The 22,676-nt window shown below is 44.1% G+C and overlaps 1 protein-coding gene across 1 annotated transcript; it reads right to left on the bottom strand.

The window, feature by feature from the left end:
* Positions 1-3,604: 3,604 nt before the first annotated feature.
* AUNIP (aurora kinase A and ninein interacting protein) lies at positions 3,605-21,922 on the bottom strand. Its single transcript, XM_077481115.1, has 4 exons — positions 21,754-21,922; positions 19,056-19,203; positions 7,801-7,896; positions 3,605-5,974 (listed from the first exon to the last, which is right to left on the bottom strand). The coding sequence occupies exons 1-4, from the start codon at positions 21,844-21,846 to the stop codon at positions 5,442-5,444; spliced, it is 870 nt and encodes a 289-aa protein (XP_077337241.1). The 5' UTR covers positions 21,847-21,922; the 3' UTR covers positions 3,605-5,441.
* Positions 21,923-22,676: the final 754 nt, after the last annotated feature.

The raw sequence follows: 22,676 nt of genomic DNA, 5'->3' as shown, positions 1-22,676 counted from the left end.
CCCAATCTGCCTATCAGCATTTACTCTCCTCCTCAGCTAACAAGAAGAGATTCTTTTCCAGGCAGGCATTCTTTGAGGAGGGTGAGCAATTCGGCCGCCTTTTGGCATGGATTGTGATCTCCTGCCAAAGGTCCCCTGCCATAGGAGCCATCCACTCTCGGACAGGACCCCTGGTACACCTGCCTGAGATGATCATGCAGGAACTTGCAAGTTTCTATGAAACTCTCTACAGTCCTGGCACTGCCTACACCCAAGAAGACCTTGATCTATGCTGGCAGAATGTTGCGTTCCCCAAACTGTGAGAACCAACAAAAGGAGTTAGAGGCCTCACTCATTATAGAAGAGCTACAGGTTGCAGTTGGTTCCTTCTCCAACTGCAAAGGTGCGGGGGATGATAGGATCCCCATAGAAGTATATAAACAATACTCTGAAAACTTTTAGCAAATGTGGTAATAGTTTGTCGATGAGTCCTGGGAAAGAGGGGTCCTCCCCCCCCCCCCCCCAGTGTCAAAAGCGAACATCATTCTTGCTCAAACCTGGTAAAGACCTGGTAGATCCAGGGGCATACCGCCCGATCTCGTTGCTGCAAAGCGACATTGAGATCCTTGCAAAGGTGACAATCCGGCTAAATGGCATAATAGCATCTATTGTGCATGATGTCCAAGCTGGCTTCATGCACAATAAATCTACGACCATTAACCTGAGACAGCTGTTCAGTATTCAGTCTCAGGTGGATAACATGGGTAGTAGGGCATTACAATCGTTAGATGCCACAGGCATTTGATAGTATAGATTGGAACTATCTGTGGGCGGTATTGAAGAGGTTGGGGTTTGGCCCTAATTATAATTCATGGGTACGGCTTCTCTATAGTCAACGACAGGTTGCTATCCAGGCATTCAGTACCTTGTCTCATGGCTTTGCATTAAGGAGAGGACCTAGGCAGGGATGCCCACCATCTCCCCTCCTTTTTGCTCTGGCTATTGAACCATTGGCAATCGAGATTAGGGCTATCAGCATATTACAGGTTCATTCTATGGCAATATGGAAGAAAAGGTAATGTGATACACGGACGAACCTTGCTTATGCTGGGAGACACTGACCTTTCCTTGCGTGAAGCCATGGCAACCATATACAAATTTGGTGGATTTTTCTCGTTTACATATACACTGGACAAAATCTGCTCTACCCTTACCAGACAGGGATGACACCTCATGTCCTATACCAGGGATATGCAATTAGTGGACCTCCAGCTGTTGCAGAACTACAAGTCCCATGAGGCATAGCAAGACTCTGACAGCCACAAGCATGACACCCAGAGGCATGATGGGACTTGTATTTTTGCAATGGCTGGAGGTCCGCTAATTGCATATCCCTGCCCTATACCCATTACCACCTCCTTTAAATACTTGGGGATTCAGGTTACATCTAGGCCGAGGGACTACATTCACCTAAATATCTCCCACCTCCTCCATCGGTTTAGGGAAAATGTTAAAAACATGGAACTCCCTCCTCTTAGCGGTTGTGGGCAAAGTTAATCTAATAAAGATTATAATCATGCCACAACTGCTGTACTTTCTTCATAACGCCCCATGGTTATCCCTTTAAAGATATTCAGAATAGTAAACACCATTTTTAGCAGCCTCATTTGGAAGGATAGACCCCCTAGGATCAAACTGGAACACTTGCAAAGACCACAGGGGCTTGGCACTGCCAAACCCTTGGTTGTATTACCTGGCAGCTCAGCTTCAACATCTCGTTGGCAGGTTGGGAACTGCCGGGGGAGGCAGAGACTGGGTCTCAAAGCTCCTCGCAGACATTGATGCACCACACTGTACGTAGAGGACCAATTTCCATGGCTGTGGAGGCTCTAGTCTTCGCTAAAGCACATAAAAAGTACCCAACCTTTAGAAGGTATGGAATAAATCCAAATATCTCCAGAAGGCGGATGGCTATATTGATTACAGCCCTATTTGGCACAACGATACTTACACTGAATTGGCCAAACTGCAATCTGGAGCTAGGTGGAAAGAATATAGGGGTTACTCATCTTAAGCAGATTTTACACAACCAACCTGAAGGAGACATATAACCTACTGTCCTCAATGCATTTTCACTACTTACAACTCACTCATGCAGTTGCGGCGTAAGGCCGGTCTTCGGAGTGGCACCTATCCCTGACACCAGTGTTTAGCCTTATTACAGATGCTGCTTTATCTAAAGGATTTATTTCCCAATGTTACCCCATACAGTTACAGTCTGTTTTGAAGCAGCACCCCTTGCAAGTAAGAGAGAAATGGGAGGCAGACATTGGATACTTAGATGGGGAACAATGGGAGGAGATTTTTCAGGTGGTGGGTACTTGCTCACTGAATGTATCCCAAAGATTTACCCAGTTATATATCCTGTTGCAGATTTACTTGCCATGGTTCTGGCAGAAGTGCACACCCCCACCAGACGTGACGTCACTACGTCTTCCAGTCCAGTTTCAAGCTCCCTCACTCATTGGTGGGGGAGGAACGATGCACCGCAGATGATGCCCCCTGGACAGAATGATAACGGGGCCCCCAAAGCTTCTTCCCCACCCTCAGGAGAATCTGGGGTGGCGGCTTAACAGTGGACCGAACGATACCTTCCCTAAAGCACAAGGTTCCGCCAACGGAAAAAAAAAAAATAATTAATAATAGAGATAGGGAGAGCTTCTCGCCACAGTAAAAACCGGCTTCAACCTCCCCAGTTGATCAGCCCTGGTTCCCAGCTATGTGTCCCTGTCAGAGGAAACACCAACAACGAGGGCCCAGTGGGGCAGGAAAGACTTAAATCTTGAAGCTAAGGCTGTGTTTCATGTGAAGGGAGGAGCCAAGGTCTCTTACAAAGTGGCTGTTCTGAAAGACGTTTGGGGGGGGGGGTGAAGTTAGATGGGTGCCCTTGCCACTAGTAGCATCCTTCAAGGACAGTGCTTCCGGTGCCATTACTTCCCAGAATCTGTGCTCCAGTGCATCGGCCTGGATTTTATGCAGCTGTGCTCCATGTTTTTGGAAGTGCATTGGCGTTTTGTTTTTTTTAATCCATAAGAAATGTAACTACACTATGGTAGGTTTCCCCCCCTTTATATTGCTTATGCCTGAGTACTGAGGTTTAACAACAGAATGGTACTGATCAACAACCTGTATGTGGAATAAACCCATGCCACTCCACCGGAGGGATAGTGGAGTACTGGGAAAGATCTGCGAGTGACGATAAAGGGATGTTTATTGACTCCTATGCTAACACAGAGTCACCTCTGGTGAGTGTGGGAGCCATGGGAAGTTGGGAACATATATTGGATTGTTGCACTATATTGGTGGACTTTTTAAGCACAGAGCACTTTATTATCATTTACCACAATTAATTGTTGAACTAGGAGTATTTACTTACACCATTTCATACAAATAGGATAGTTCTGCAATTGTCCATTGGTGTGTGTATACACACACACTTTTTTTTTTTTTTTTAAGCACACTGTGTGAATGGTAACTTACAAAAACATATTTGGAGTTTTTCAAATTTGACTGTAATGTAGAAATTGACTTCAACAGGGCTATGAATTTATGTAGGCTAGACACATTGTGATTTTGCACAATATGTGCATTAATAACCTTTTTTACTTTCACAATTAAAAATACAGACAACTTAACAATCATTTGAAAAACTTCCACCAAAAAAAGGACAGACATTTAGCAGCATATTTATAAACCAATTAAGTAAATACAAATTAAAAATCCAATTAGCAAAAGAAATTTGCAAGTTAGAAATATAGGAGCTGCCGTTTCAGAGTGTTAAGTTGCATGCTGTGCCACTTTTAGAACACACACAACAATTTTGCAAAATCTGTCTGAATTCCAGCAACTGTGTGCCAACCACTGCAAGCCATGGTTGTGAAGATTTGTACCTTGTACAATGGTGGGAGCTGCCACTAGTCACGTGAATAGAGCCTCTGACCGTCCCTGGACACCATGTCCAGGGTTGGTTTCTGTGAGAGTCTGGGCCACACAAACTGGGCAGAAGCAAATTGGCCAGTTTGTGTCCTGGGTCCAGAGGCAGCTTTAACCACCCCTGAGTGCAGCAAACTATATGCATTCCATCACCCATGTGAATCTAACCCTAAAGAATGTTACTCCAACATTTCAAATTCCTGATATATGCCTGCTGTACCATGTACTCGTATGAAGAAGTAACCTGTTCGCTTTGTATTTCTTCCTTTGTGTGAAATCCCTGGCGTTTCTCCCAGTCCCCTTGCTTTCCCCTTGCTTTCCTAAGTTTGCTCTGCGCTAATGATCAGACTTGTCCTGACACACCCGCCGCTGCCCATGCACAGCCATTCACGAGGCAGATCAGTGTGCTGCTCCCTCAGCTCTTAGACAGTGGACATTGGGAATGTGGGAAAGAAAAGAAGAAGAAAAAAAAAAAATAAAAAAAAAAAAAAGGACCAGTTGTCTGGCTATTATGGCAACTCACCATCCTAAAATTAAATTGAGCACACAGATCAGTTAAAATGGCACTTGCTGTATGCTTATTGTGAGTGAGGAATTCACAAAGCACTAGAGCAGTGTTGCGCAATTCCAGTCAAGGCACCCCAACAGGACATGTTTTCAGGCTCTCCATTATTTTGCACAGGTGATTTGAACAGTTTCATTGCCTTAGTAATTACCACAGCCATTTCATCGGAGGAAAAGCCTGAAAACATGACCTGTTGGGGCACCTTGAGGACTGGCATTGAGACTTCCACTAGAGCCAACTAAAATAGCATTTTCATGGAGTTTCATAGAGTACTAAACGGCAGCCTACACATTTCAAAGGTTTGTTTTAAATGGCCTAATGTATCCATGTGTGTCAGTTCTAAGAAGGCATTACTTCCCCACAGCCACCAATTATGTCCCAATGTTAAGGGAACATTTCATTTGAATTGGTGCCTGTAATAAAACAATGCCAGTTCTGAGTACCAGCACAGGGACACAAGACCAATTTATCTTAACTAAACATATGCTCTCTTATGGGCATATATAGAATGGTTATCCAATATATTCTCTTCATGAACCAACATAGGCGCAGGCTGGTTCACACCACAAAAAAAATAAAACTAAAGCACTCCAGATCCATTCCGGATGTGTGTTTTCAGATACATTTCAGATGCTTTTTTTCCCCACTGTACTGTGGTCTGATGCATTTTTGATGCGGGCCAGTGTAATTTTTGTTGTGTGTTACCGTGTTCCAGTTTAGTCCAGGAAAAATGCAGCATGTTCTACCTTTTTTCTGGAACCGATTACACTGGTGTGAACTATGCCATTGGAAACCATATAACCTACTTTCCATGCGTCTGATGCAGAAAAGATGCAGTGGAGTGCATGTGGTGTGAACTGGCCCTTTCAGAGTCGAATACAGATTTTTCTTTTAGAAACTTGATTCAGTGCTTTATAACCTTATTTCCTTCAGAGTCTTGTGTAAACATGTATGGCAGAGAGTCATCACAGAGATATTGGCCACTTCTTTTCATTGGGCTAGCAGTCTCCCAAGGAACATTAGTCCTGTCCTGAAGTGGACCTGATGGGTTGCGAGTCTTTTCAGCTCTATGAGCAATTACTCTGTTGCCCTGTGAATCCTGAGTGAATAGCAGACTGCCTGGCTGGAATTCTGTATGTAGGTCTTTATCATGCACTTCAGGGCAATAAGAATTTATTGAAGAGTCCAATAAAGAAACTAAAGTTTGCTTAGCGATGCCAGATGTACAGAAATCTGCAGGGCGGCCTTGCATATTCTCAGTTTTTACAGAATGACTTTGCAAACGATCTTTTGGATGGACAGGGCCATCTGTTCCACTACTACATTCATCATAGTTTTCTTTACACAACTGTGCAGATTGCTGAATATCACTGTGTGGATAGAATGAAGTAGTGTTCCGATAGGCAGAAAGTTCATCAACATAATCAGAAGAGGATCCTATAGGCAAGGCAAGGCAAAAAAACAAAACAAAAAAAACACTGCATTATAACAGATTTGAGAAAACCCTCGTATGCACACAAAAATAACATTCTGATGCATTTTATATAATTTAGATAAAGGCCTTTGATGTGGATGGATAAGTTTAAAGTAGCTCTAATGCCCCGTACACACGACCAGTCTTTTCAACATCAAAAGTCAGACGGAATGATTCCGGCAGACCATTTGATCCTGTGTGGGCTGCAGCAGACTTTTGATTTGCAAAAAAGTCTAACAGACTTTAGAAATAGAACATGTTTCAAATTTTTCCGCCAGAACTCTGCCGGACCCAGTTCCTACCGAGAAATCCGCTCGTGTGTATGCTAGTCCGATGGACAAAAACCGACGTGAGGGCAGCTAGTGGCTACTGGCTATGAACTTCCTTATTCTAGTCCAGTCGTACGTCATCACATTCAAATCCGTAGGACTTTGGTGTGATTGTGTGTGGCCAAGTCCGTTCATTTGGAAAGTCCGTCAGAACTCCCTCAAAAGTCTGTCGGACCTAGTCCCTCGAAAAGTCTGGTCGTGTGTACGAGGCGTAAAGCCTTGCATTAAGGTAAAAAAGGTAGGCCCACCCCCTCCTTATACTTACCTGAGCCCTTCATTCAACCCAGCACTGTGCACATTTGCAGCTTCTCTCCTCACATCTGTCACACAGACTTTGCTGGGGCTCCCAATCAAAGCCAGTGACGGGGTGAGGGTTGGCCCAGAGTCTCGCATTGTCTGTGGTAATGGATGCAGCAGCAAGGCTCAGGAGTTACTGGACATTTTACCTATTCTTTGGAATATGGTGACATATATAACTACCCTAATGGCCCGCTCAGGTGAAGCATGTTCTACTGTACAGGGCTGTGTTTACCCACACAGCTGTGCAGGTGGTGTTCTGTACATCCCTATGCAGGCAGTCCCACTGATGTTTATTAGGACGCAGAATTTGCAAACACAGCCGCTGTATCCCAATATGACATCCGCATGGATGCGAATCGCTGAACACAGACAGTGTGAAGTCATCGGAGTGTCAGATGTCATATTAGAATACATCAGCTGTGTCTGCAATGGGGACCCCCCCATGGGGATGCACAAACCAGTGCATCCCTGTTGCGGGTATACCTGGCTACGCACAGTATAACACTCCTCACGTGTACAATGTCTAATACCTCTTTTTTGGGGGAAGAACCAAAAAAAAAAAAAAAAAAAAAAAACAAACACACACACACACACCTTTGGGAATTAGTCTTCTTCATAAGCAAACTCACCTTCTAAGGGAACCCATATCAGCTTTCTTAGGTACGCCAGTCTGCATTTGTTGCACACTAGACTAAAATACCAGTTTTCAAAGGAAACGTCCTTGATTAAGTAAGCGGCTTTTAAAAAGGTCTCTTACCTGCCAAGCAATGGAGCAGGTCGATCTAGCTCAGTGATGGCGAACCTTGGCACTCCAGATGTTTTGAATCTACATTTCCCCCCCCATGATGCTCATGCACTCTGCAGTGTAGTTGAGCATCATGGGAAATGTAGGTCCAAAACATCTGGGATGCCAAGGTTCGCCATCCCTGATCTAGCTTATAGAAGCTACTGTACTGTATATGCATTTCACAGGGCAGAAAAGCATCACCTGTGACAGTACCATTGCGTTTCTCAACAAGAAGGAAAAAATAATAATTGTAGCCATTAGTAAAGTACAGAAGGCGATAGCTCGTTCATGGATTGCACCCTTTGGTTCAGCATTCTACATTGTATTGGTCTTCTGTAGTATTTTAATTTCAGTAACCACAGTACACACTTACCAACATTTAGAGGCTCGACATCATTTTCCAATGCTGGTCTTTTCACACACAGACCAGTTAGGTTTTCTTGATTTTTAGGCTTTGCTACTTTCTTGCCTATGAAAAAGCAAATGAAAATTTTTTTTTTGTGGTGAAAAAGGAAGAACTGAATGATTCATTAATTATGACAATTCTAGTAATATGTAAAATGGTCACCTTGCACATCCCCCCAGCCTTATTCCAAAATGGATTAGATTTTCCCCCAAAATTCTGCAAATACCTCATAATGACAATGTGGAAGAAGACGTTTGTTTTGTTTTTTAAAGAAAATTTGAAAAGATTTAAAAAAAATATATATATAATAATAATAAATCCCATCTATAGAAGTATTTACAGCCTTTGTTCAATACTTTGTTGAAGCACCTTTGGCACCAATTACAGCTTCAAGTCTATTTGAGTATGATGCTACAAGCTTGGCACACCTATTTTTGGGCAGTTTCTCCCATTCTTTGTAGGACCTCTCAAGCTTCATCAGGTTGGATGGGGAGCATCGGTGTACAGCCATTTTCAGATCTCTCCAGAAATGTTCAGTCGGGTTTAAGTCTGGGCCACTCAAGCACATTCAGAGTTGTACCGTAGCCACTCATTTGTTATCTTGGCTGTGTGCTTAGGGTCGTTGTCCTGTTTGAGAATAAACCTTTGCCCCAGTCTGAAGTCCAGAGCACTCTGGGGCAGGTTTTCCATCAAGATGTCGCTGTACATTGCTGCATTGAAATTTCCATCGATCCTTGCTGGTCTCCCAGTTCCTGCCGCTAGAAAACATCCCCACAGCATGATGCTGCCACCACCATGCTTCATGGTAAGGATTGGCCAGATGCCTGGTTTCTTCCAGGCATGATGTTTGCCATTCAGGCCAATGAGTTCAATCTTTGTTTCATCAGACCAGAGAATTTTGTTTCTCACGGTCAGATCCTTCAGGTGCCTTTTGGCAAACTCCAGGCGGGTGGTCATGTGCCCTTTACAGAGGAGTGTCTTCTGTCTGCCCACTACCATCCAACCATCTCTGCAGAACTCCAGAGAAATGCTGGAGCTCTGTCAGAGTGACCATCCAGTTCTTGACCAACTCCCTGACTAAGGCCCTTCTCCCCCAATCACTCAGTGTGGACAGGTACCTGCTCTAAGAACAGTCCTGGTGGTGCCAAACTTCCATTTAGGGATGATGGCATCCACTGTGCTTATTTGGACCTTCAATGCTACAGAAATTTTTCTGTATCCTCCCTCAGATCTGTGCCTCAATACAATCCTGTCGGAGATCTACAGACAATTGCTTGGACTTAATGGCTTGGTTTGTGTTTTGACATGCACTGTTAACTGTGGGACCTTGTATAGACAGGTGTGTGCCTTTCCAAAGGATGTCCAACCAACTGAATTTACCACAGGTGGACTCCAATCAAGTTGTAGAAACATCATGGAAAAAGATTGAGGGGCGTGACCGGATGGAGAAGGAGGAAGGTGTGCTTGAGTGAGTGAGCGCCTCGCCTCGCTCTCCCCTCCATGCTGATAGCGTACAGCAACGAGCGGCGTCTCTCCTCGCCGACCCGCCGACCCTCTCTGCCGCTGACAGGTCGGATGATGGATGAGGAGAGTAGCGCCTAGCTGATCGAGTGAATAGGCACCCCCCCCCCCGCTTACCCCTACGGCATACAGCAGTGAAGGCGCTCCACAGGAGTCTCGTTGGAGGTGGGCAGGATCCCTCTCTGATTGCCAAGGAAACGACAGAGCAAGTTCTGGTGAAAGAGTTCAAAGAGGGGAGGAGGAGACTACATTCTCGGCTATGTGCAGCAGAGGAATGACACAAAGGGAGACTCTATTCAAACACAACGAACTGGTGAGAGTAAACACTGCCATGTAAGATAGTGAGCCTGAACTGCTATGTGATCTCTGATTGAGATATTGTTTACAGGAAAAGGAAGGTGGATCATTTTCACTAATCACACTGTGCATAAATCTTCCTGCTTGTTGTCTTTTCACTGCTTTAACCCTGAAAGAACTTTTTGTTGGTGAGAAGATTGTGAACTGTAAAAAAAAAAAAAAAAAAAAAAAAAGAGACTCTTTATCGGCACTGAAGTGCCTGCTCACACAGTTAAATGTAGAGATTGGAATAGGAGATACTGAGGTTTTGGCATAGCTCAGAGTCTGCAGTAAATAATGTAAAACTGTGTAGTGTGTGCCTTTTCACCTGGTGGTTCTTTTTTTTCACACCCCTCGATGAGAGATCCTGCCATTAAGAAATTTTTTGTTGTTTTTTTTTCTTTTGGTGTAAAGCTCCTTTGTATGAAGATGTCTTTTATGCTTCAACACGCAATCTAAGTTCGTTTTGCTCATAAGAGTGTTTATAAGGGTATCGGGAAACAGAAACTCTCTCTTTAAAGGAACCTTAACCTGTTCTGATGTGGTAACCTATGCAGGTCATTTAGCTGGAGCTGTTTTTGACCCTTCTGGGAACTTTAGAAGTACAATTCGGTGCCGTGTGTGTTTCCCTATTCCTAGGATCCCCTCCTTTTTTTCCTCGCCTAGGGTGAGAGAGAAATCAGATATACATATAATCTCTGGGGATAATATTTTGGAATAAAATAAAGTCACTATGCCATCACACTGAGCGTCTAAATCCAGCCAAGCAGCTGCAGCCGCAAAATTAGAGAAGTACGCCCATAATCCGGGTCAGGGGCCTAGTCAGACTTCCCCAAAGGGCCCGCAACAAGGACAGCAACCCCAAGCTAATAGGTTATCAGGCATCAAAGGCATTAGGAAAAGCCAAGGGCCAAGCCAGTCCCAAACGGCTTTGGAGGAAAAGGAGGAAAGAGCTGACTCTGAGGGTCAAGCCAAGGATGCGAGCCTAGAGGGGGCAACTGGCTCATTGGAGGAGGGTCTGCAGGGAGGACCTGAACCAGAACCGGAGCCAACCCTAAGAGAGGTTCTGATGGCAGTCAACCTTTGTAGAGAATCCCTGGGAGGAATGAGCATTCAACTCATCTCTATTCAGGAGGAATTATCACATACTAGACAGGATATTCAAAGGATTCAGGTTAGGACTACGGCCCTTGAGGAGCGGTTGAGCCGGGTTGAAGATGATCTGGCCCCCATGATAAGAGAATTCAGGTTAATACAAGAACAGCTAACAAAACAGGATAATAAATTAGATGAAATGGAGAATAGGATGAGGAGGAAGAACATTCGGATTGTAGGTCTGCCAGAAAGCTGTGAAGGTTCAGATCTTATAGCCTTCCTGGGGAAATGGTTCAGGGATACGTTTGGTCAGGACTCTTTTTCTTCATTGTTCTCTATCGAAAGGGCACATAGAGTCCCTTCAAGACCTCCACAGACGGGTGCCCCTCCAAGACCTTTTCTGGCTAAGCTACTGTTTTTTAAGGATAAAGAGACTATTACCCGTAAAGCTAGGGAGAGGGGTAAGATCGTATATAATGGTTCGCGTGTGTCGATCTTCCCGGATTACTCCCCAGACCTTCAAAGAAGGAGAGCTAAATTTGGGGAAGTTAAAAGGAAGCTCCGCCAAATGGACATGGCCTATGCGCTATTATATCCAGCAAGATTACGGATAAATGCTCCTGAAGGGACTATAATTTTTGATAATCCTGGAGGTGTGGAGGAGTGGTTGGTGTCCCACCCCCGGAGATTTTAGTAGTGATGGACTTTTTTGGGCCCCCCCCTCTTTTTCTTTTTTTCTTTTTTTTTCTTCCACCTATGTTTTGGGGGAGGGGGAGGAGGAATGTGGACCCAACTGTAATCCCCTTTTTTTTTCTGTGTTGGTTGTTTTGTTTTGGGAAGGGGGAGGGAGAGCTGAGGGAGGGGGGGGTCACGCATGTTTCCCCTTTGGTTGAAGGGGACGGCGGGGTCCCCACCTCCTTTACCAGTTGTATGGGGTAATATTCTTGTTTGGCGATTTTCGGGAGGAGGGGAGGGGTGGGGTGGGGTGGGGGGTTGGGTAGGTAATAAGGTTTAAGTTAAAAATGTGGAGTGATTCACAAGCAAAGTGTGAATGGGAAGGTCACAGAAGAAGGCCCCAGGTGATGCCTAAAGAGGCAATGGGAGAAGAATGTGAGAAAGGTGAATGGTATGGGTGGAGAGAAAGAAGTTTATGGTGTGTAAAGCTTGACTGGCAGGTGGGAGTAGGGTGGAAGAGGATTGTTTTTGTGAGTAGAACACCACTTAGAGCACAATTATGTATGACAAAACAAAGGGCAAAAATGTATTACACAAGAGAGAATAATAAAGGAGGGTCACGAGGACACGCACCTATAAGAAAACAATGGTTGAAAGTTTATTATATTAAAGGGTATAACAAAGAGGAGTCATATACACGAGTTTTTAGGTATTTTCACTGTAATTTGTAATGAGTGAACGCACGGTATTAGAGGGGAGAGGTCTTACTTTATACTCTTGGAATGTTAGAGGGATGGGGGATCCGAAGAAGAGGATGGCAGTTAAGCTATCAGCCATGTCTCACGGAGCAATGCTTCTTTTTCTCCAGGAGACACATTTTACAAAAGCCGCCACTACACAGTTGGGGTGGGGGGGGGAATACCATATCCAATACCATTCATGTCATACCTCCTTTCCTAGGGGGGTTAGTATTTTTATAAAAAGGGGGGTTTCATTTAACTGCCTCCAGGTGAAGATAGATGAACAAGGAAGGTATATCTTCCTATATGGTATTTTAGAGGGAAAGACTTTGATTTTGGCCAATGTTTATATACCACCACCATCCACTATGGATATCTTATATGACATGGTTGAATTTGTGCTGGACAAACCGGAAATCCCACTGATATTAATGGGAGATTTTAATATGGTCATGGATAAAATATTGGATAGATTTCCTAGTGGGAGGGTTCAGCAAGGGGGTATAAATGAGAGTCGCTTGTCGCAGTTCCTGGGAGAAATGGGTCTGAAGGATCTCTGGAGACTCCAGAATCCAAAATCCCGAACCTTCTCGTGTCTCTCCACCACATATTCAACCCTGTCAAGGATAGATATGATTTTGGGGAATGATGAGGCGGGAGCATTAATAAGTAAAATAAGCTATATGCCAAGAAGTCTATCGGACCACTCAGCAATAAAGAGCTTCCTGGATATAGGAGAGAGAAGCCAGCGAAAAGGGTGGAGATTCAGCCCCACTTGGTTGGAGCTTATGAGGGAACCAAAGGTTGTATCGAGCTCTCTTAAAGAATTTATTAATTTGAACGCAGGTTCAGCTCCAACAGGGATGGTATGGGATGCACTGAAAGCCTACCTCCGAGGGCTTTTAATACAACAGATGTCTATAATCAAAAAACAGTTTAGGGAAAGGGAAGAGAATGCCTCAAGAAGTGTGGTAAGTTTAGAAATCCAGTATATTAAAAACCCAACATTAGATAACCAGGGAAAATGGATTAAAGCGCAGCAGGCATATCGTCATATAATGCTGGAGAAGGCCGAAAATAAATCTTTATTTCAGAAACAACTAGCATTTGGGGAAGGGGAAAGGGTAGGGCGGATGCTAGCATACCTGGCGAAAACAAATTCCGCTCCATCTACGGTACCAAGGATTAGTATGGTAGATGGCAGGATATCTACTAACAATTCAGATATTGTAGAGAGATTTAGAGCGTACTATGAGGACCTATATCAATCTAACCAGGCCGAGATGAGGGAGGAAATGGATATATTCTTCAACCCCCTGGCTATTCCACATCTTTCGAAAGAAGATGGGGATATGCTAGACGGTCCTATAACGATCGAAGAGATTCGGCGTATAGTACAAGAAATGGTAGGTCAGAAAGCCCCAGGCCCAGACGGCCTTCCGGTGGAGGTCTATCGTCACTTTGGTGAGGTACTAATTCCGGAGCTTCTGAAAGTCCTTAATTGGGCGCTAGAAGCAGGGGAACTTCCTCCCTCAATGAGAGAATCAAATATAATAGTGCTGCCAAAGGAAAATAAAGACCCTCTTGTCCCCTCATCATATAGACCCATCTCTCTGCTGAATCTGGATGTTAAGATCCTAGCTAAGGTCCTGGCAAATAGATTGAATGTAGTGATAGGGAAAATTATTCATCCCGATCAATCAGGATTTATTCCTGGGAGATCCACAAGTACAAATATAAGACGGGTATTTTTGAACCTCCAGATTCCAGTGGATGGAGATGGCCAGAGAGTGGTTTTATCCTTGGACGCTGCTAAAGCCTTTGATTCTCTAGAGTGGAGCTATCTGTGGAGAGTCCTGAGAGAATTCAAGGCGGGCCCGGTATTCATAAAATGGGTTAAAATGTTATATAGATGTCCGGAAGCAAGAATTAGAGTCAACAACGAAAGCTCGGGTGGGATCCGACTGAAGAGAGGTACGAGGCAGGGGTGTCCTCTGTCTCCCCTCTTGTTCGCTATGGCGATCGAGCCTTTGGCTATATCCTTGAGATCAAATATGAGAATAAAAGGTTTTAGGAGAGGGGAGGAAGAAGAAAAAGTAGTATTATTCGCAGATGATCTCCTTTTGCTTCTTGGAGATGTTCAGCATTCAATAGGGGAAGTGATGTATAGAATTACTAATTTTGGACATCTTGCGGGCTTAAAAATAAACTGGGACAAATCTTGTATATTGCCTATAGACCCTTTAGTTAGCCCCCTACCTTGTGAAGCTGCACATATTCAGATAGTGAGTAAGATGAAATATCTGGGTATCTGCATCTCTAAAGACCCTAAGCAATATGTGATAAATAACTTGGTTCCACTGGTATTCAAATTTAAACAAAAAATTAAGATATGGAAGAAATTACCACTTTCAGTAGCAGGTCGATGCAACCTTATTAAAATGATTCTTTTGCCACAACTTCTCTATGTACTACATAATTCCCCAGTATGGATATATAAGGACTGGTTCCATAAGATAGATACCATATTTAGAGAACTGATGTGGAAGGGGGGTCGAGCACGTATTGGGTTAAAGACTCTGCAACTTCCAAGTAATGGAGGGGGAGTTGCGCTCCCACACCCGTTTAATTACTTCATAGCAGCTCAGCTACAACACCTATCAGGAGAGGAAGTGGGGGGAGAGGGGTGGAAAAAGGGTTCTCCCCTCACACAATTCCTCGGAAGGTCACTAGTAGTAGCATTAGAGGCAGGGGCATTCATACGGGAGGTCCCTACCCTAGGATTAATGATTAAGGTGTGGGAGACAACTAAAAAAATATTGGGTTATGAGGGATTTACAGAATATTCCCCCTTATGGGCAAACAATAAGTTGGAAGAGGTTTTAAAAATAGGACCAGTAAGGGAATGGGAAAAAAGGGGTATACACTTTGTTCATCAGATCTATCGAGACGGTAGAATGAAACAATTCCAAGACTTAAGGAATCAGTTCCTAATTCCGAAAAAATCCTTTTTTAGATACTTGCAGATCAGGCATGCTTTGGATAAACAGTTCCAGGGTATAGTAATGGAATGGAGTCAGATACCAGTAATAGAGGACATAATACGAGCAAAATCAGGGAAAGGTTTAATATCCAAAGTGTATGTCGAGTTGTGTAAGAAATCTCAGGAAAAAAAAACATGCTCAAAAAAACAGGAAAAAATGGGAGTCTGATGTGGGTGACATCTCGGAGGCCCAATGGGAGAGGATCCTCGAGGTGGCGCCATGGGTGTCCATTTCCCCATCTCAAAAGTTCTCACATCTACTGTTATTGTATAGAGCATACTATACCCCCAAGAGGTTGGCCCAATTTGGTAGAAGGAGCGATGCAGTGTGTCCAAGATGTGGTAGGACAGAAGGAGATATGATCCACATGTTTTGGAGATGTCCTAAGCTACATCGGTATTGGAGGGAGGTTGTGATGATAGTTAGCAGGGTTTTTGAGATGGCAGTGGAAATGGAACCAATGGGATGTGTATTGGGATGGATCAAGGGGAGTAGTGACCCCAAGGATAGTAATTTAGCCAAAGTAAGGTGTCTCTTTCAGGCTAGAAAACTCATAGCCCAGAAATGGCAATCTGCCACACCCCCCACGAGTGGCGAGTGGGTGCAAAATATGAATAGGGTTATCCTTAAAGAGAGAGTAGCGTATATGAGACAAGGGGGTATTAAAAAGTTTGATAAGATATGGAAAGAATGGTGTGCAAAAATGATGAACGAAGGTACCTCTTAGTAAGAAGGAAGTATGATGAATGGGAGTGTATGAGTGGGGTAGGTGATGAATGTAGGAAGGGAAGGATGGGAGAGGGATATGTAAACAGGTATTGTGTTAATACTGTTTTTTTTATTGGAAGGTTGTATGAGTTGTATTTAATTGAAAAAGAAATTAATAAAGATATAAAGTAAAAAAAAAAAAAAAAGTTGTAGAAACATCAAGGATGATCAGTGGAAACGGGATGCATGTGAGTTAAATTTTGGAGTGTCATGGCAAAGTCTGAATACTCATGTACATGTGATTTTTTTTTTTCATTTTTAATAAAATTGGCAAAGATTTCAAGATTCTGTCATGCTGTCATTATGGAGTATCATTTGTGGAACTCCAGAAAATGTAATCCATTTTGAAATAAGGCTGTAACATTAAAATGTGGAAAAACAAGCACTGTGAATACTTTCCAGATGCACTGTAAAACTCACTCAAAAATTAACCACATGCCGACCGGGCCATAGCCGAAAGACGGCTACAGCGCGTCGCCTTATTATTGGAGGGCATACATGGATGTCCTCCCAGAATTCCACTCTTGCGCGCCCCTAGAAACATCCGATAGCAGCAGTTTACCACGTGATCGCTCTGTAAAATGACGGAGCGATCACAACATCACATCCAGTTCCTCCCTCCCCTCTCTGTACCAATCGTTCCAGGGAGAGATAGTTTGCAGCGGTGCTGTGGGCTGCATGTGTAGTGCCTACAGCGCTGTTCAGTGCCCATTCCAGCCACATTCTGACTCTGCCAATACCCTGCAATACATGCCACATCAGTGCGCATCCATGCTACGACAGTGCCTCAAAGTGTAATTAGATTAGTTAATCAAATTAGACTTGAAATTTATGGCCCTAGACTACCTGCTGGCGCTCCCTGCATGTTGGGCCTCTGTATGTGGCCACGCTGTGTAAAAAAGATTTTGCAAAGAATATCGGGGAAAAAAATTACAACTTCAAAAACCTCACCGTGCCACTTTCTAAATACCTTGGAATGTCTACTTTCCAAAAATGGGTCATTTGTACTTTCCTGGCATGTTAGGGTCTCAAGAAATTAGATAGGCTGTCCGTACTTCAGGTGCGATCAATTTTCAGAGATTGGCACCATAGTTTGTGGACTCAAATTTTGGCCAAAATTTCTGAAGAAAAATACTAATTTGCTAACATTTTAAACATTTTCACACAGAATTTATCATTTTTTTGATTTATAGGAAAAAAAAAAAAAAAAAAAGTATTATATAATATACATACATTTTAAATACCACCAAAAGAAAGCTCTATTTGTGAAAAATAAGGGACAAAAACTTCATACGGGTACAGTGTTGCATGACTGAGTAATTGTCATTCAAAGCGTGAGAGCACTGAAAGCTGAAAATTGGTCTGGTTAGGAAGGGGGATTAAGTGCCCAGTGGTCAAGTGGTTGTAAAGTCAGGGTAACTTTCACCCCCCCCCCCCCTATTTTTTTTATTTTTATTTTTTTTTTTAAATCAAGATTTAAAGTGCTGTGTGTCTGTTTTTTCCAATCCTAAATACATTCTCTCATAGCACTAATGTAAGGTCACATGACATTCTTCTGCTCTCCTTCCTTGATCTGAAAAATATGGAGGGAAGGGCTGAGATCCCCCTCTAACATCAGTTGGCCAGCAAAAGAAGGTCAAGTGACCTCACATCGGTGCTGAGACAGTCTTACGACAATCACATAACAAGTCACTGGCCATTAATTGCTCTGGCACCCGTTCCAATCTATGCAACTTAGTTGCTTCAGCTTTCAGAAGGTGCCTACACTACTGTGATCCAGAGTGCCCAAAGCCACACTCCAAACATGACTTTGGAGTCGCACTAGTGGAAACATAGCCTTACAGGTCATTAGTTTAGACTTAAAGTGGAAGTAAACTCCCCTATCGTTTTCAGCCAAGGAAGCTGCCGTCTTTGCCTCTGTTTAATCTTCAACTGCTATGGTGCTGCACATGTGGTTCGTTATGACACCAGCCATTGGATGGTTTGATAGTTTGCCTGAGAGCACAGCCAATGTGCAGTTAGCATTCCCGGCATGCTTTTTTTTTTTAACTGTTTAAAACAACGGGTTTACTTCCACTTTAACCATGAGCCATGTCCTTAGCATTATTGCTCCCCCTCGGTTTGTGACAACACTTCACATATGTAGCACAATTGATGTTACATACAGGATCTCACCCTATGCTTTGCTTTTTAATGGAGTTTGTGAAGGGGTGCTTTAAATTTTCATGCTATTTTTTTTTCTACTTAGTCATCACACTGGGGCATTTGCAGGTGATGGGCCCTCTTTACAGAGAGTCTGTTAGACCCTCATGTCATCCCTGCCCTCCAATGCAACTATTCAAGCACAGATTGAGCTGGAATAGTTGCATTCTTGGCTACACTAGCCGACGAGTGACAGTGGTGCCCCCGGAAGTGACCTTATACCTGTTGCTTCATTCTTCACAGGAGAGATCAGTTTCCTCCTGCTTTTAGCAGGGAAGCAGTTTACTGTGGTCTCAGGTGCCTCTCTGGAATGGGGAGCCCATGAACCACTGCTGGTATAGTCTGTGCAGCAGGGGGCGTCCCTTTGAGAACTCCGTAAAAATGATTGGGCAGGTCTACTGGAAACCCCTTCGCTGGCTCTTAAAGCTAGTACCAAGCTCACAGCTGTGGCTTTGATTTAACCACCTGTCTACTATGACTTTATATAAAAAAAAATAAAGGGACCTTGGTAGGCAAGTGATAAATTGTCATTTGTAAGACTACTTGCAATCTGGGAATTCGCCCCTGGTGAAATACTGCAAAAGAAATTTGACAGACTGTCAGCAGCAGGGCTAAATGGAGCACCCGTGCCCTCTGCGACCCACCCAAAATGCCAGAGCCCCATATACCAGTGTGCATAGGGCCCAAGAGTTGTCCACCTAGGACAGGAAACGTCTGGTTACACCTTGCTGGTAGTATTAGGTTTCCTGGTTTCAATTAAAATGATCACACTATTTGGCAATACAGAACATGTGAAACATATTTGCTTTAAGCCATTATGTTTAGAAGAAGTTGGCATTACCTTTATGTGTAAAAAAGGCATACATAGATGTCTGTTTGGTGCAAACCTGGGGTGTTTTTGTTTGAGTGAATTCAAAGTTAGTAGACTCAACAGGCTGTCTCCTTAAGAGTGGATTAAATCGGCTTGAATATGTGCAAGGGATGACTGTCTGCAACAGAAGACAAAAAAAAACAAACAAACACACGTGTTAGTATTTTACTGCCTTTAATACATTTAACATCAGAAATAGATTTGCATTAAAACAGCCTTTAAAGGCTATATGTACAAGGGTTATATATGATTAACGATGGCAAGAATTTTTTTTTTTTTTTTTGCAAAAATGGAGAAACCCACAGCAATTCATCTTTCACTGATCAATTCATAAACGGAATTGCTAAGGATTAATGCTCATCAACAATGTATATTACATGAGTCCCATCAGTAGGTCATCACATCTGAAAGGATTTCCAGTGCATGGAGATACTACAATCAAAAACATGAGAGTGTTAAAGTTGATTATAAGGGGTGAAGGGATATTCCGTCTTGTGTATGAACAATGATTCCTCTTCCCTTTTGTGGGCAGCACCAACAGTTCATACACTAACTCATCCAGCCTATTTATCAACTTAGTATCACAGAGGAACAATAGGTCATACAGAGTTTCCTGAATCCATTTGGAGAAGTCTATACCAGACCCTCTGTTAGAGCCTGGCAAAGCACACTATGTATGTCAAGAAAATAAATAAAAAGTATGTATCTATGTATGTATACAAAATGAGCAGTGCAAATAACGATTTTCAGCTGTCTTCTGGCTGGTCACATGACTCGCGGTCGCTTTCCAGCTCCAATGGATTTCTTTTGCAGGAGGAGCCATGATCTCCCTCTGACGTCATCTGGGGAGATCATGTGGCCCCCTAGGCTCCTCCCACAGAAGCTCTGTCTCATAACTGTAAAGTGGCCGCAAATTATGTCCTCGGCCTGAAGGAGGAAGAAGAGGAAGAGGAAGAGGAAGAATCTGTATTTAAAATGATTTACAGTGTGGTGTGCCAGCCTCTAACAGAGGGGCTGGCAGTGACAACATTTTTTTTTTTTTTTTTTTATTAATAGCAGAGGGGTTGAGCAGAGACAGACAGAGGAAGAGGACAGGGGGGAAGAGACGAGAGCTGAGGGCAGCACATGACAGAGGTTAGCACTCTGACCACAGTGGTAATGGCTGCTGAGCGATTTATTTTTGTGGTCAGTATAGAGAGGGCATACAGGAAATGGCAGGTTCAGGGAGGTTTAACAGTTTAGAAAGGGGCAGATTACACAGTACAAGAACTGTGCTGTTTAATCTGCTTTAAGGGACCAGGATATATTTTTTTGGGGGGTTAACACTTTAAAAAGATCCCTCTCCCTTCCACCACCACCACCACCACACACACAGTGCAAATAACGATATTCAGCTGTCTTCAGGCTGGTCACATGACTCGCAGTCGCTTTCCAACTCCAATGGATTGCTTTTGCAGGAGGAGCCATGATCTTCTCTGACATCATCTGGGACACCTGCCTTTACATGAACTTTAAATGGGCATTGAGATGAAAAATCCTCCTGTAACACTGCAGCCTTCCCAAGCCCCAGGTTTTCCTTACCTGTACCCTCTATCTCACGCCAGAGATAAGCACACCAGCAAAAGAAGGTGTCTCGGGTCTCAATTGGATGAATTCACAGCAGGGCGGCCATTGGCTCCTGCTGCTGTCAAATCCAATGATGCGGGGGCGGGGCCCTAGTCCTGCTTTCTGACTGACTAGAAGCAGGACACGAGAGCGTGCCTGCACGGGTGTCCACGAAGGAAAGCGCTTCTCCGATAGGGCATTCGAGAAGAGGAGGAGCCAGGAGTGCCGCTGAGGGATCGCAGAAGAGGAAGATCGGGGCCCACTCTATGCAAAACTAACTGCACAGCGGTGGCAAGTATGACATGTTCAGTGTTGTTAAAATAAATAAAATAACCCTTTACAACCCCGATAATGACATCCCAATCTTAGTCCCTATGGCTCAATATTGAGCTGGCCCACCTTTTACAGCTTCAACTCTTCTGGGAAGGTTTAGGAGTGTGTCTATGGGAATGTTGGACCATTCTTCCAGAAGCGCATTTGTGCGGTCAGGCACCGATATTGGACAAGGCCTGACTGTCTCCACTCCAATTCATCCCAAAGGTGTTTGATCGGGTTGAGGTCAGGACTCTGTGCAGGCCAGTCAAATTCCTCCATGTCTTTATGTAGAGATGTAAGTCAGTGGTCCGACAGAAGCTGGTGGCTCGCAGCAGTTGTTTAACCCCCTTCCCTGCCAGTGACATTTACAATTGCTACAATCCAGTGGAAATGCAATGATCTCTAGGTCACCCTTCAGTCACATATCGGCCCCAGCATTTCTATACATGAGACTCCATGGGTGAAGTGGAGGTGCAGCTTTTCCCATCAAGCCCAGGACAGGAGAATAGGAGTGGGGTGTGTAATACATTATACAACCATGGTCTGCCACAGAAGGGCTGTACAGAGGGGTCCCCAAGTCCTGGAGAAGACTTGTCACCTCCATAAGGCTGCCCAGACCTCCACACTATCTAGGTGTGCTTTGTTCTTCCATCCATCCGATCATTGCTGGTCTACATAGGACCACTGATGCACAGAGTCATCAAACCCCACAGACATGCGCACACACAAGCTGAGAATGTGACCAGACCTGATGTGACTTCTTCTTCAGCTCGGCGGTGTCCAGCCACACTCCGCACTCCTCAGGCTGCAGGCAGCGGCTACGCTGTTTCTTCACCTTCATATTTCTAATCACAGATAAACAAATCTCAGCTCCAAAATGCAATTCAACTTCCCGCCAGACGTCCTAATTATAGGCGCCCCTCCCACTGCCTGTTCACATTACTGTAGGCTGCCCTCATACTGCCCGCTCTACAGCGTCTAAGCGACACGTCGGCCATGTTTATGGTGGGTATAAGTAGCTCGCATTTCCCACCATAAACATGGCCGATGTATCACGGAGGTGAGACTGTTCTGAAAAATTAAAAAAGAAAATTGCTCTGATTTCTTACACACTTACTCTTTTAGGGACAAACACTGATTCTACAACAAAAGGTAAGTTGGAAAAAAGATATTGCAGTTTACCAGTCCTTAAAGGGGAGTTCCACCCAAAAAAAAAAAAAAATTAAAGCGGGATTTCACTGTAAAAAAAATTATTAAAAGCCAGCAGCTACAAATACTGCAGCTGCTGACTTTTAATAAATTGACACTCACCTGTCCCGGGGTCCAGCGATGTCCGCAGCTGAGGCCGATCGATCGCTCGGCTCTCGGCTGCTGCTCCCGCCGCCATTTTCGGTGAGGGAATCAGGAAGTGAAGCATTGCGGCTTCACTTCCCAGTTCCCTACTGCACATGCGTGAGTCGCGCAGCGCAATAGGAATGGTCTGCGCTGTCTCTGGGACCCGTGTGTGTCCCAGCAGACAGCGCGGTGGGACAGGAAACGGCATAGACAGGTATCTGCACCCCCCTCCCCCCTGAAAGGTGCCAACTGACACCGGAGGGGGGGAGGGTTCCGATGAGCGGAAGTTCCACTTTAGGGTGGAACCCCGCTTTAATGTGCATGAAAAAACATTTT

The sequence above is a fragment of the Lithobates pipiens genome, unplaced genomic scaffold (genome assembly GCF_037356315.1).
Source record: "Lithobates pipiens isolate NorthernLeopardFrog02 unplaced genomic scaffold, aLitPip1_a1.2 Scaffold_16, whole genome shotgun sequence".
Classification (NCBI taxonomy): domain Eukaryota; kingdom Metazoa; phylum Chordata; class Amphibia; order Anura; family Ranidae; genus Lithobates; species Lithobates pipiens.
The sequence above is the reverse complement of the archived record's forward strand: the minus strand, read 5'-3'. Positions and strand labels throughout refer to the sequence as shown.

Bases quoted from the DNA above. Each gene is read 5' to 3' on its own strand.
- AUNIP (XM_077481115.1), bottom strand. From the start codon at position 21,846: ATGAAGGTGAAGAAACAGCGTAGCCGCTGCCTGCAGCCTGAGGAGTGC. The intron at 7,897-19,055 runs GTAATGCCAACT...GCTTTTTCATAG, and splicing joins TGCCTTTTTTACACATAAAG to GCAAGAAAGTAGCAAAGCCT. The intron at 5,975-7,800 runs GTAAGTGTGTAC...CCTTGCCTATAG, and splicing joins TGTCGAGCCTCTAAATGTTG to GATCCTCTTCTGATTATGTT.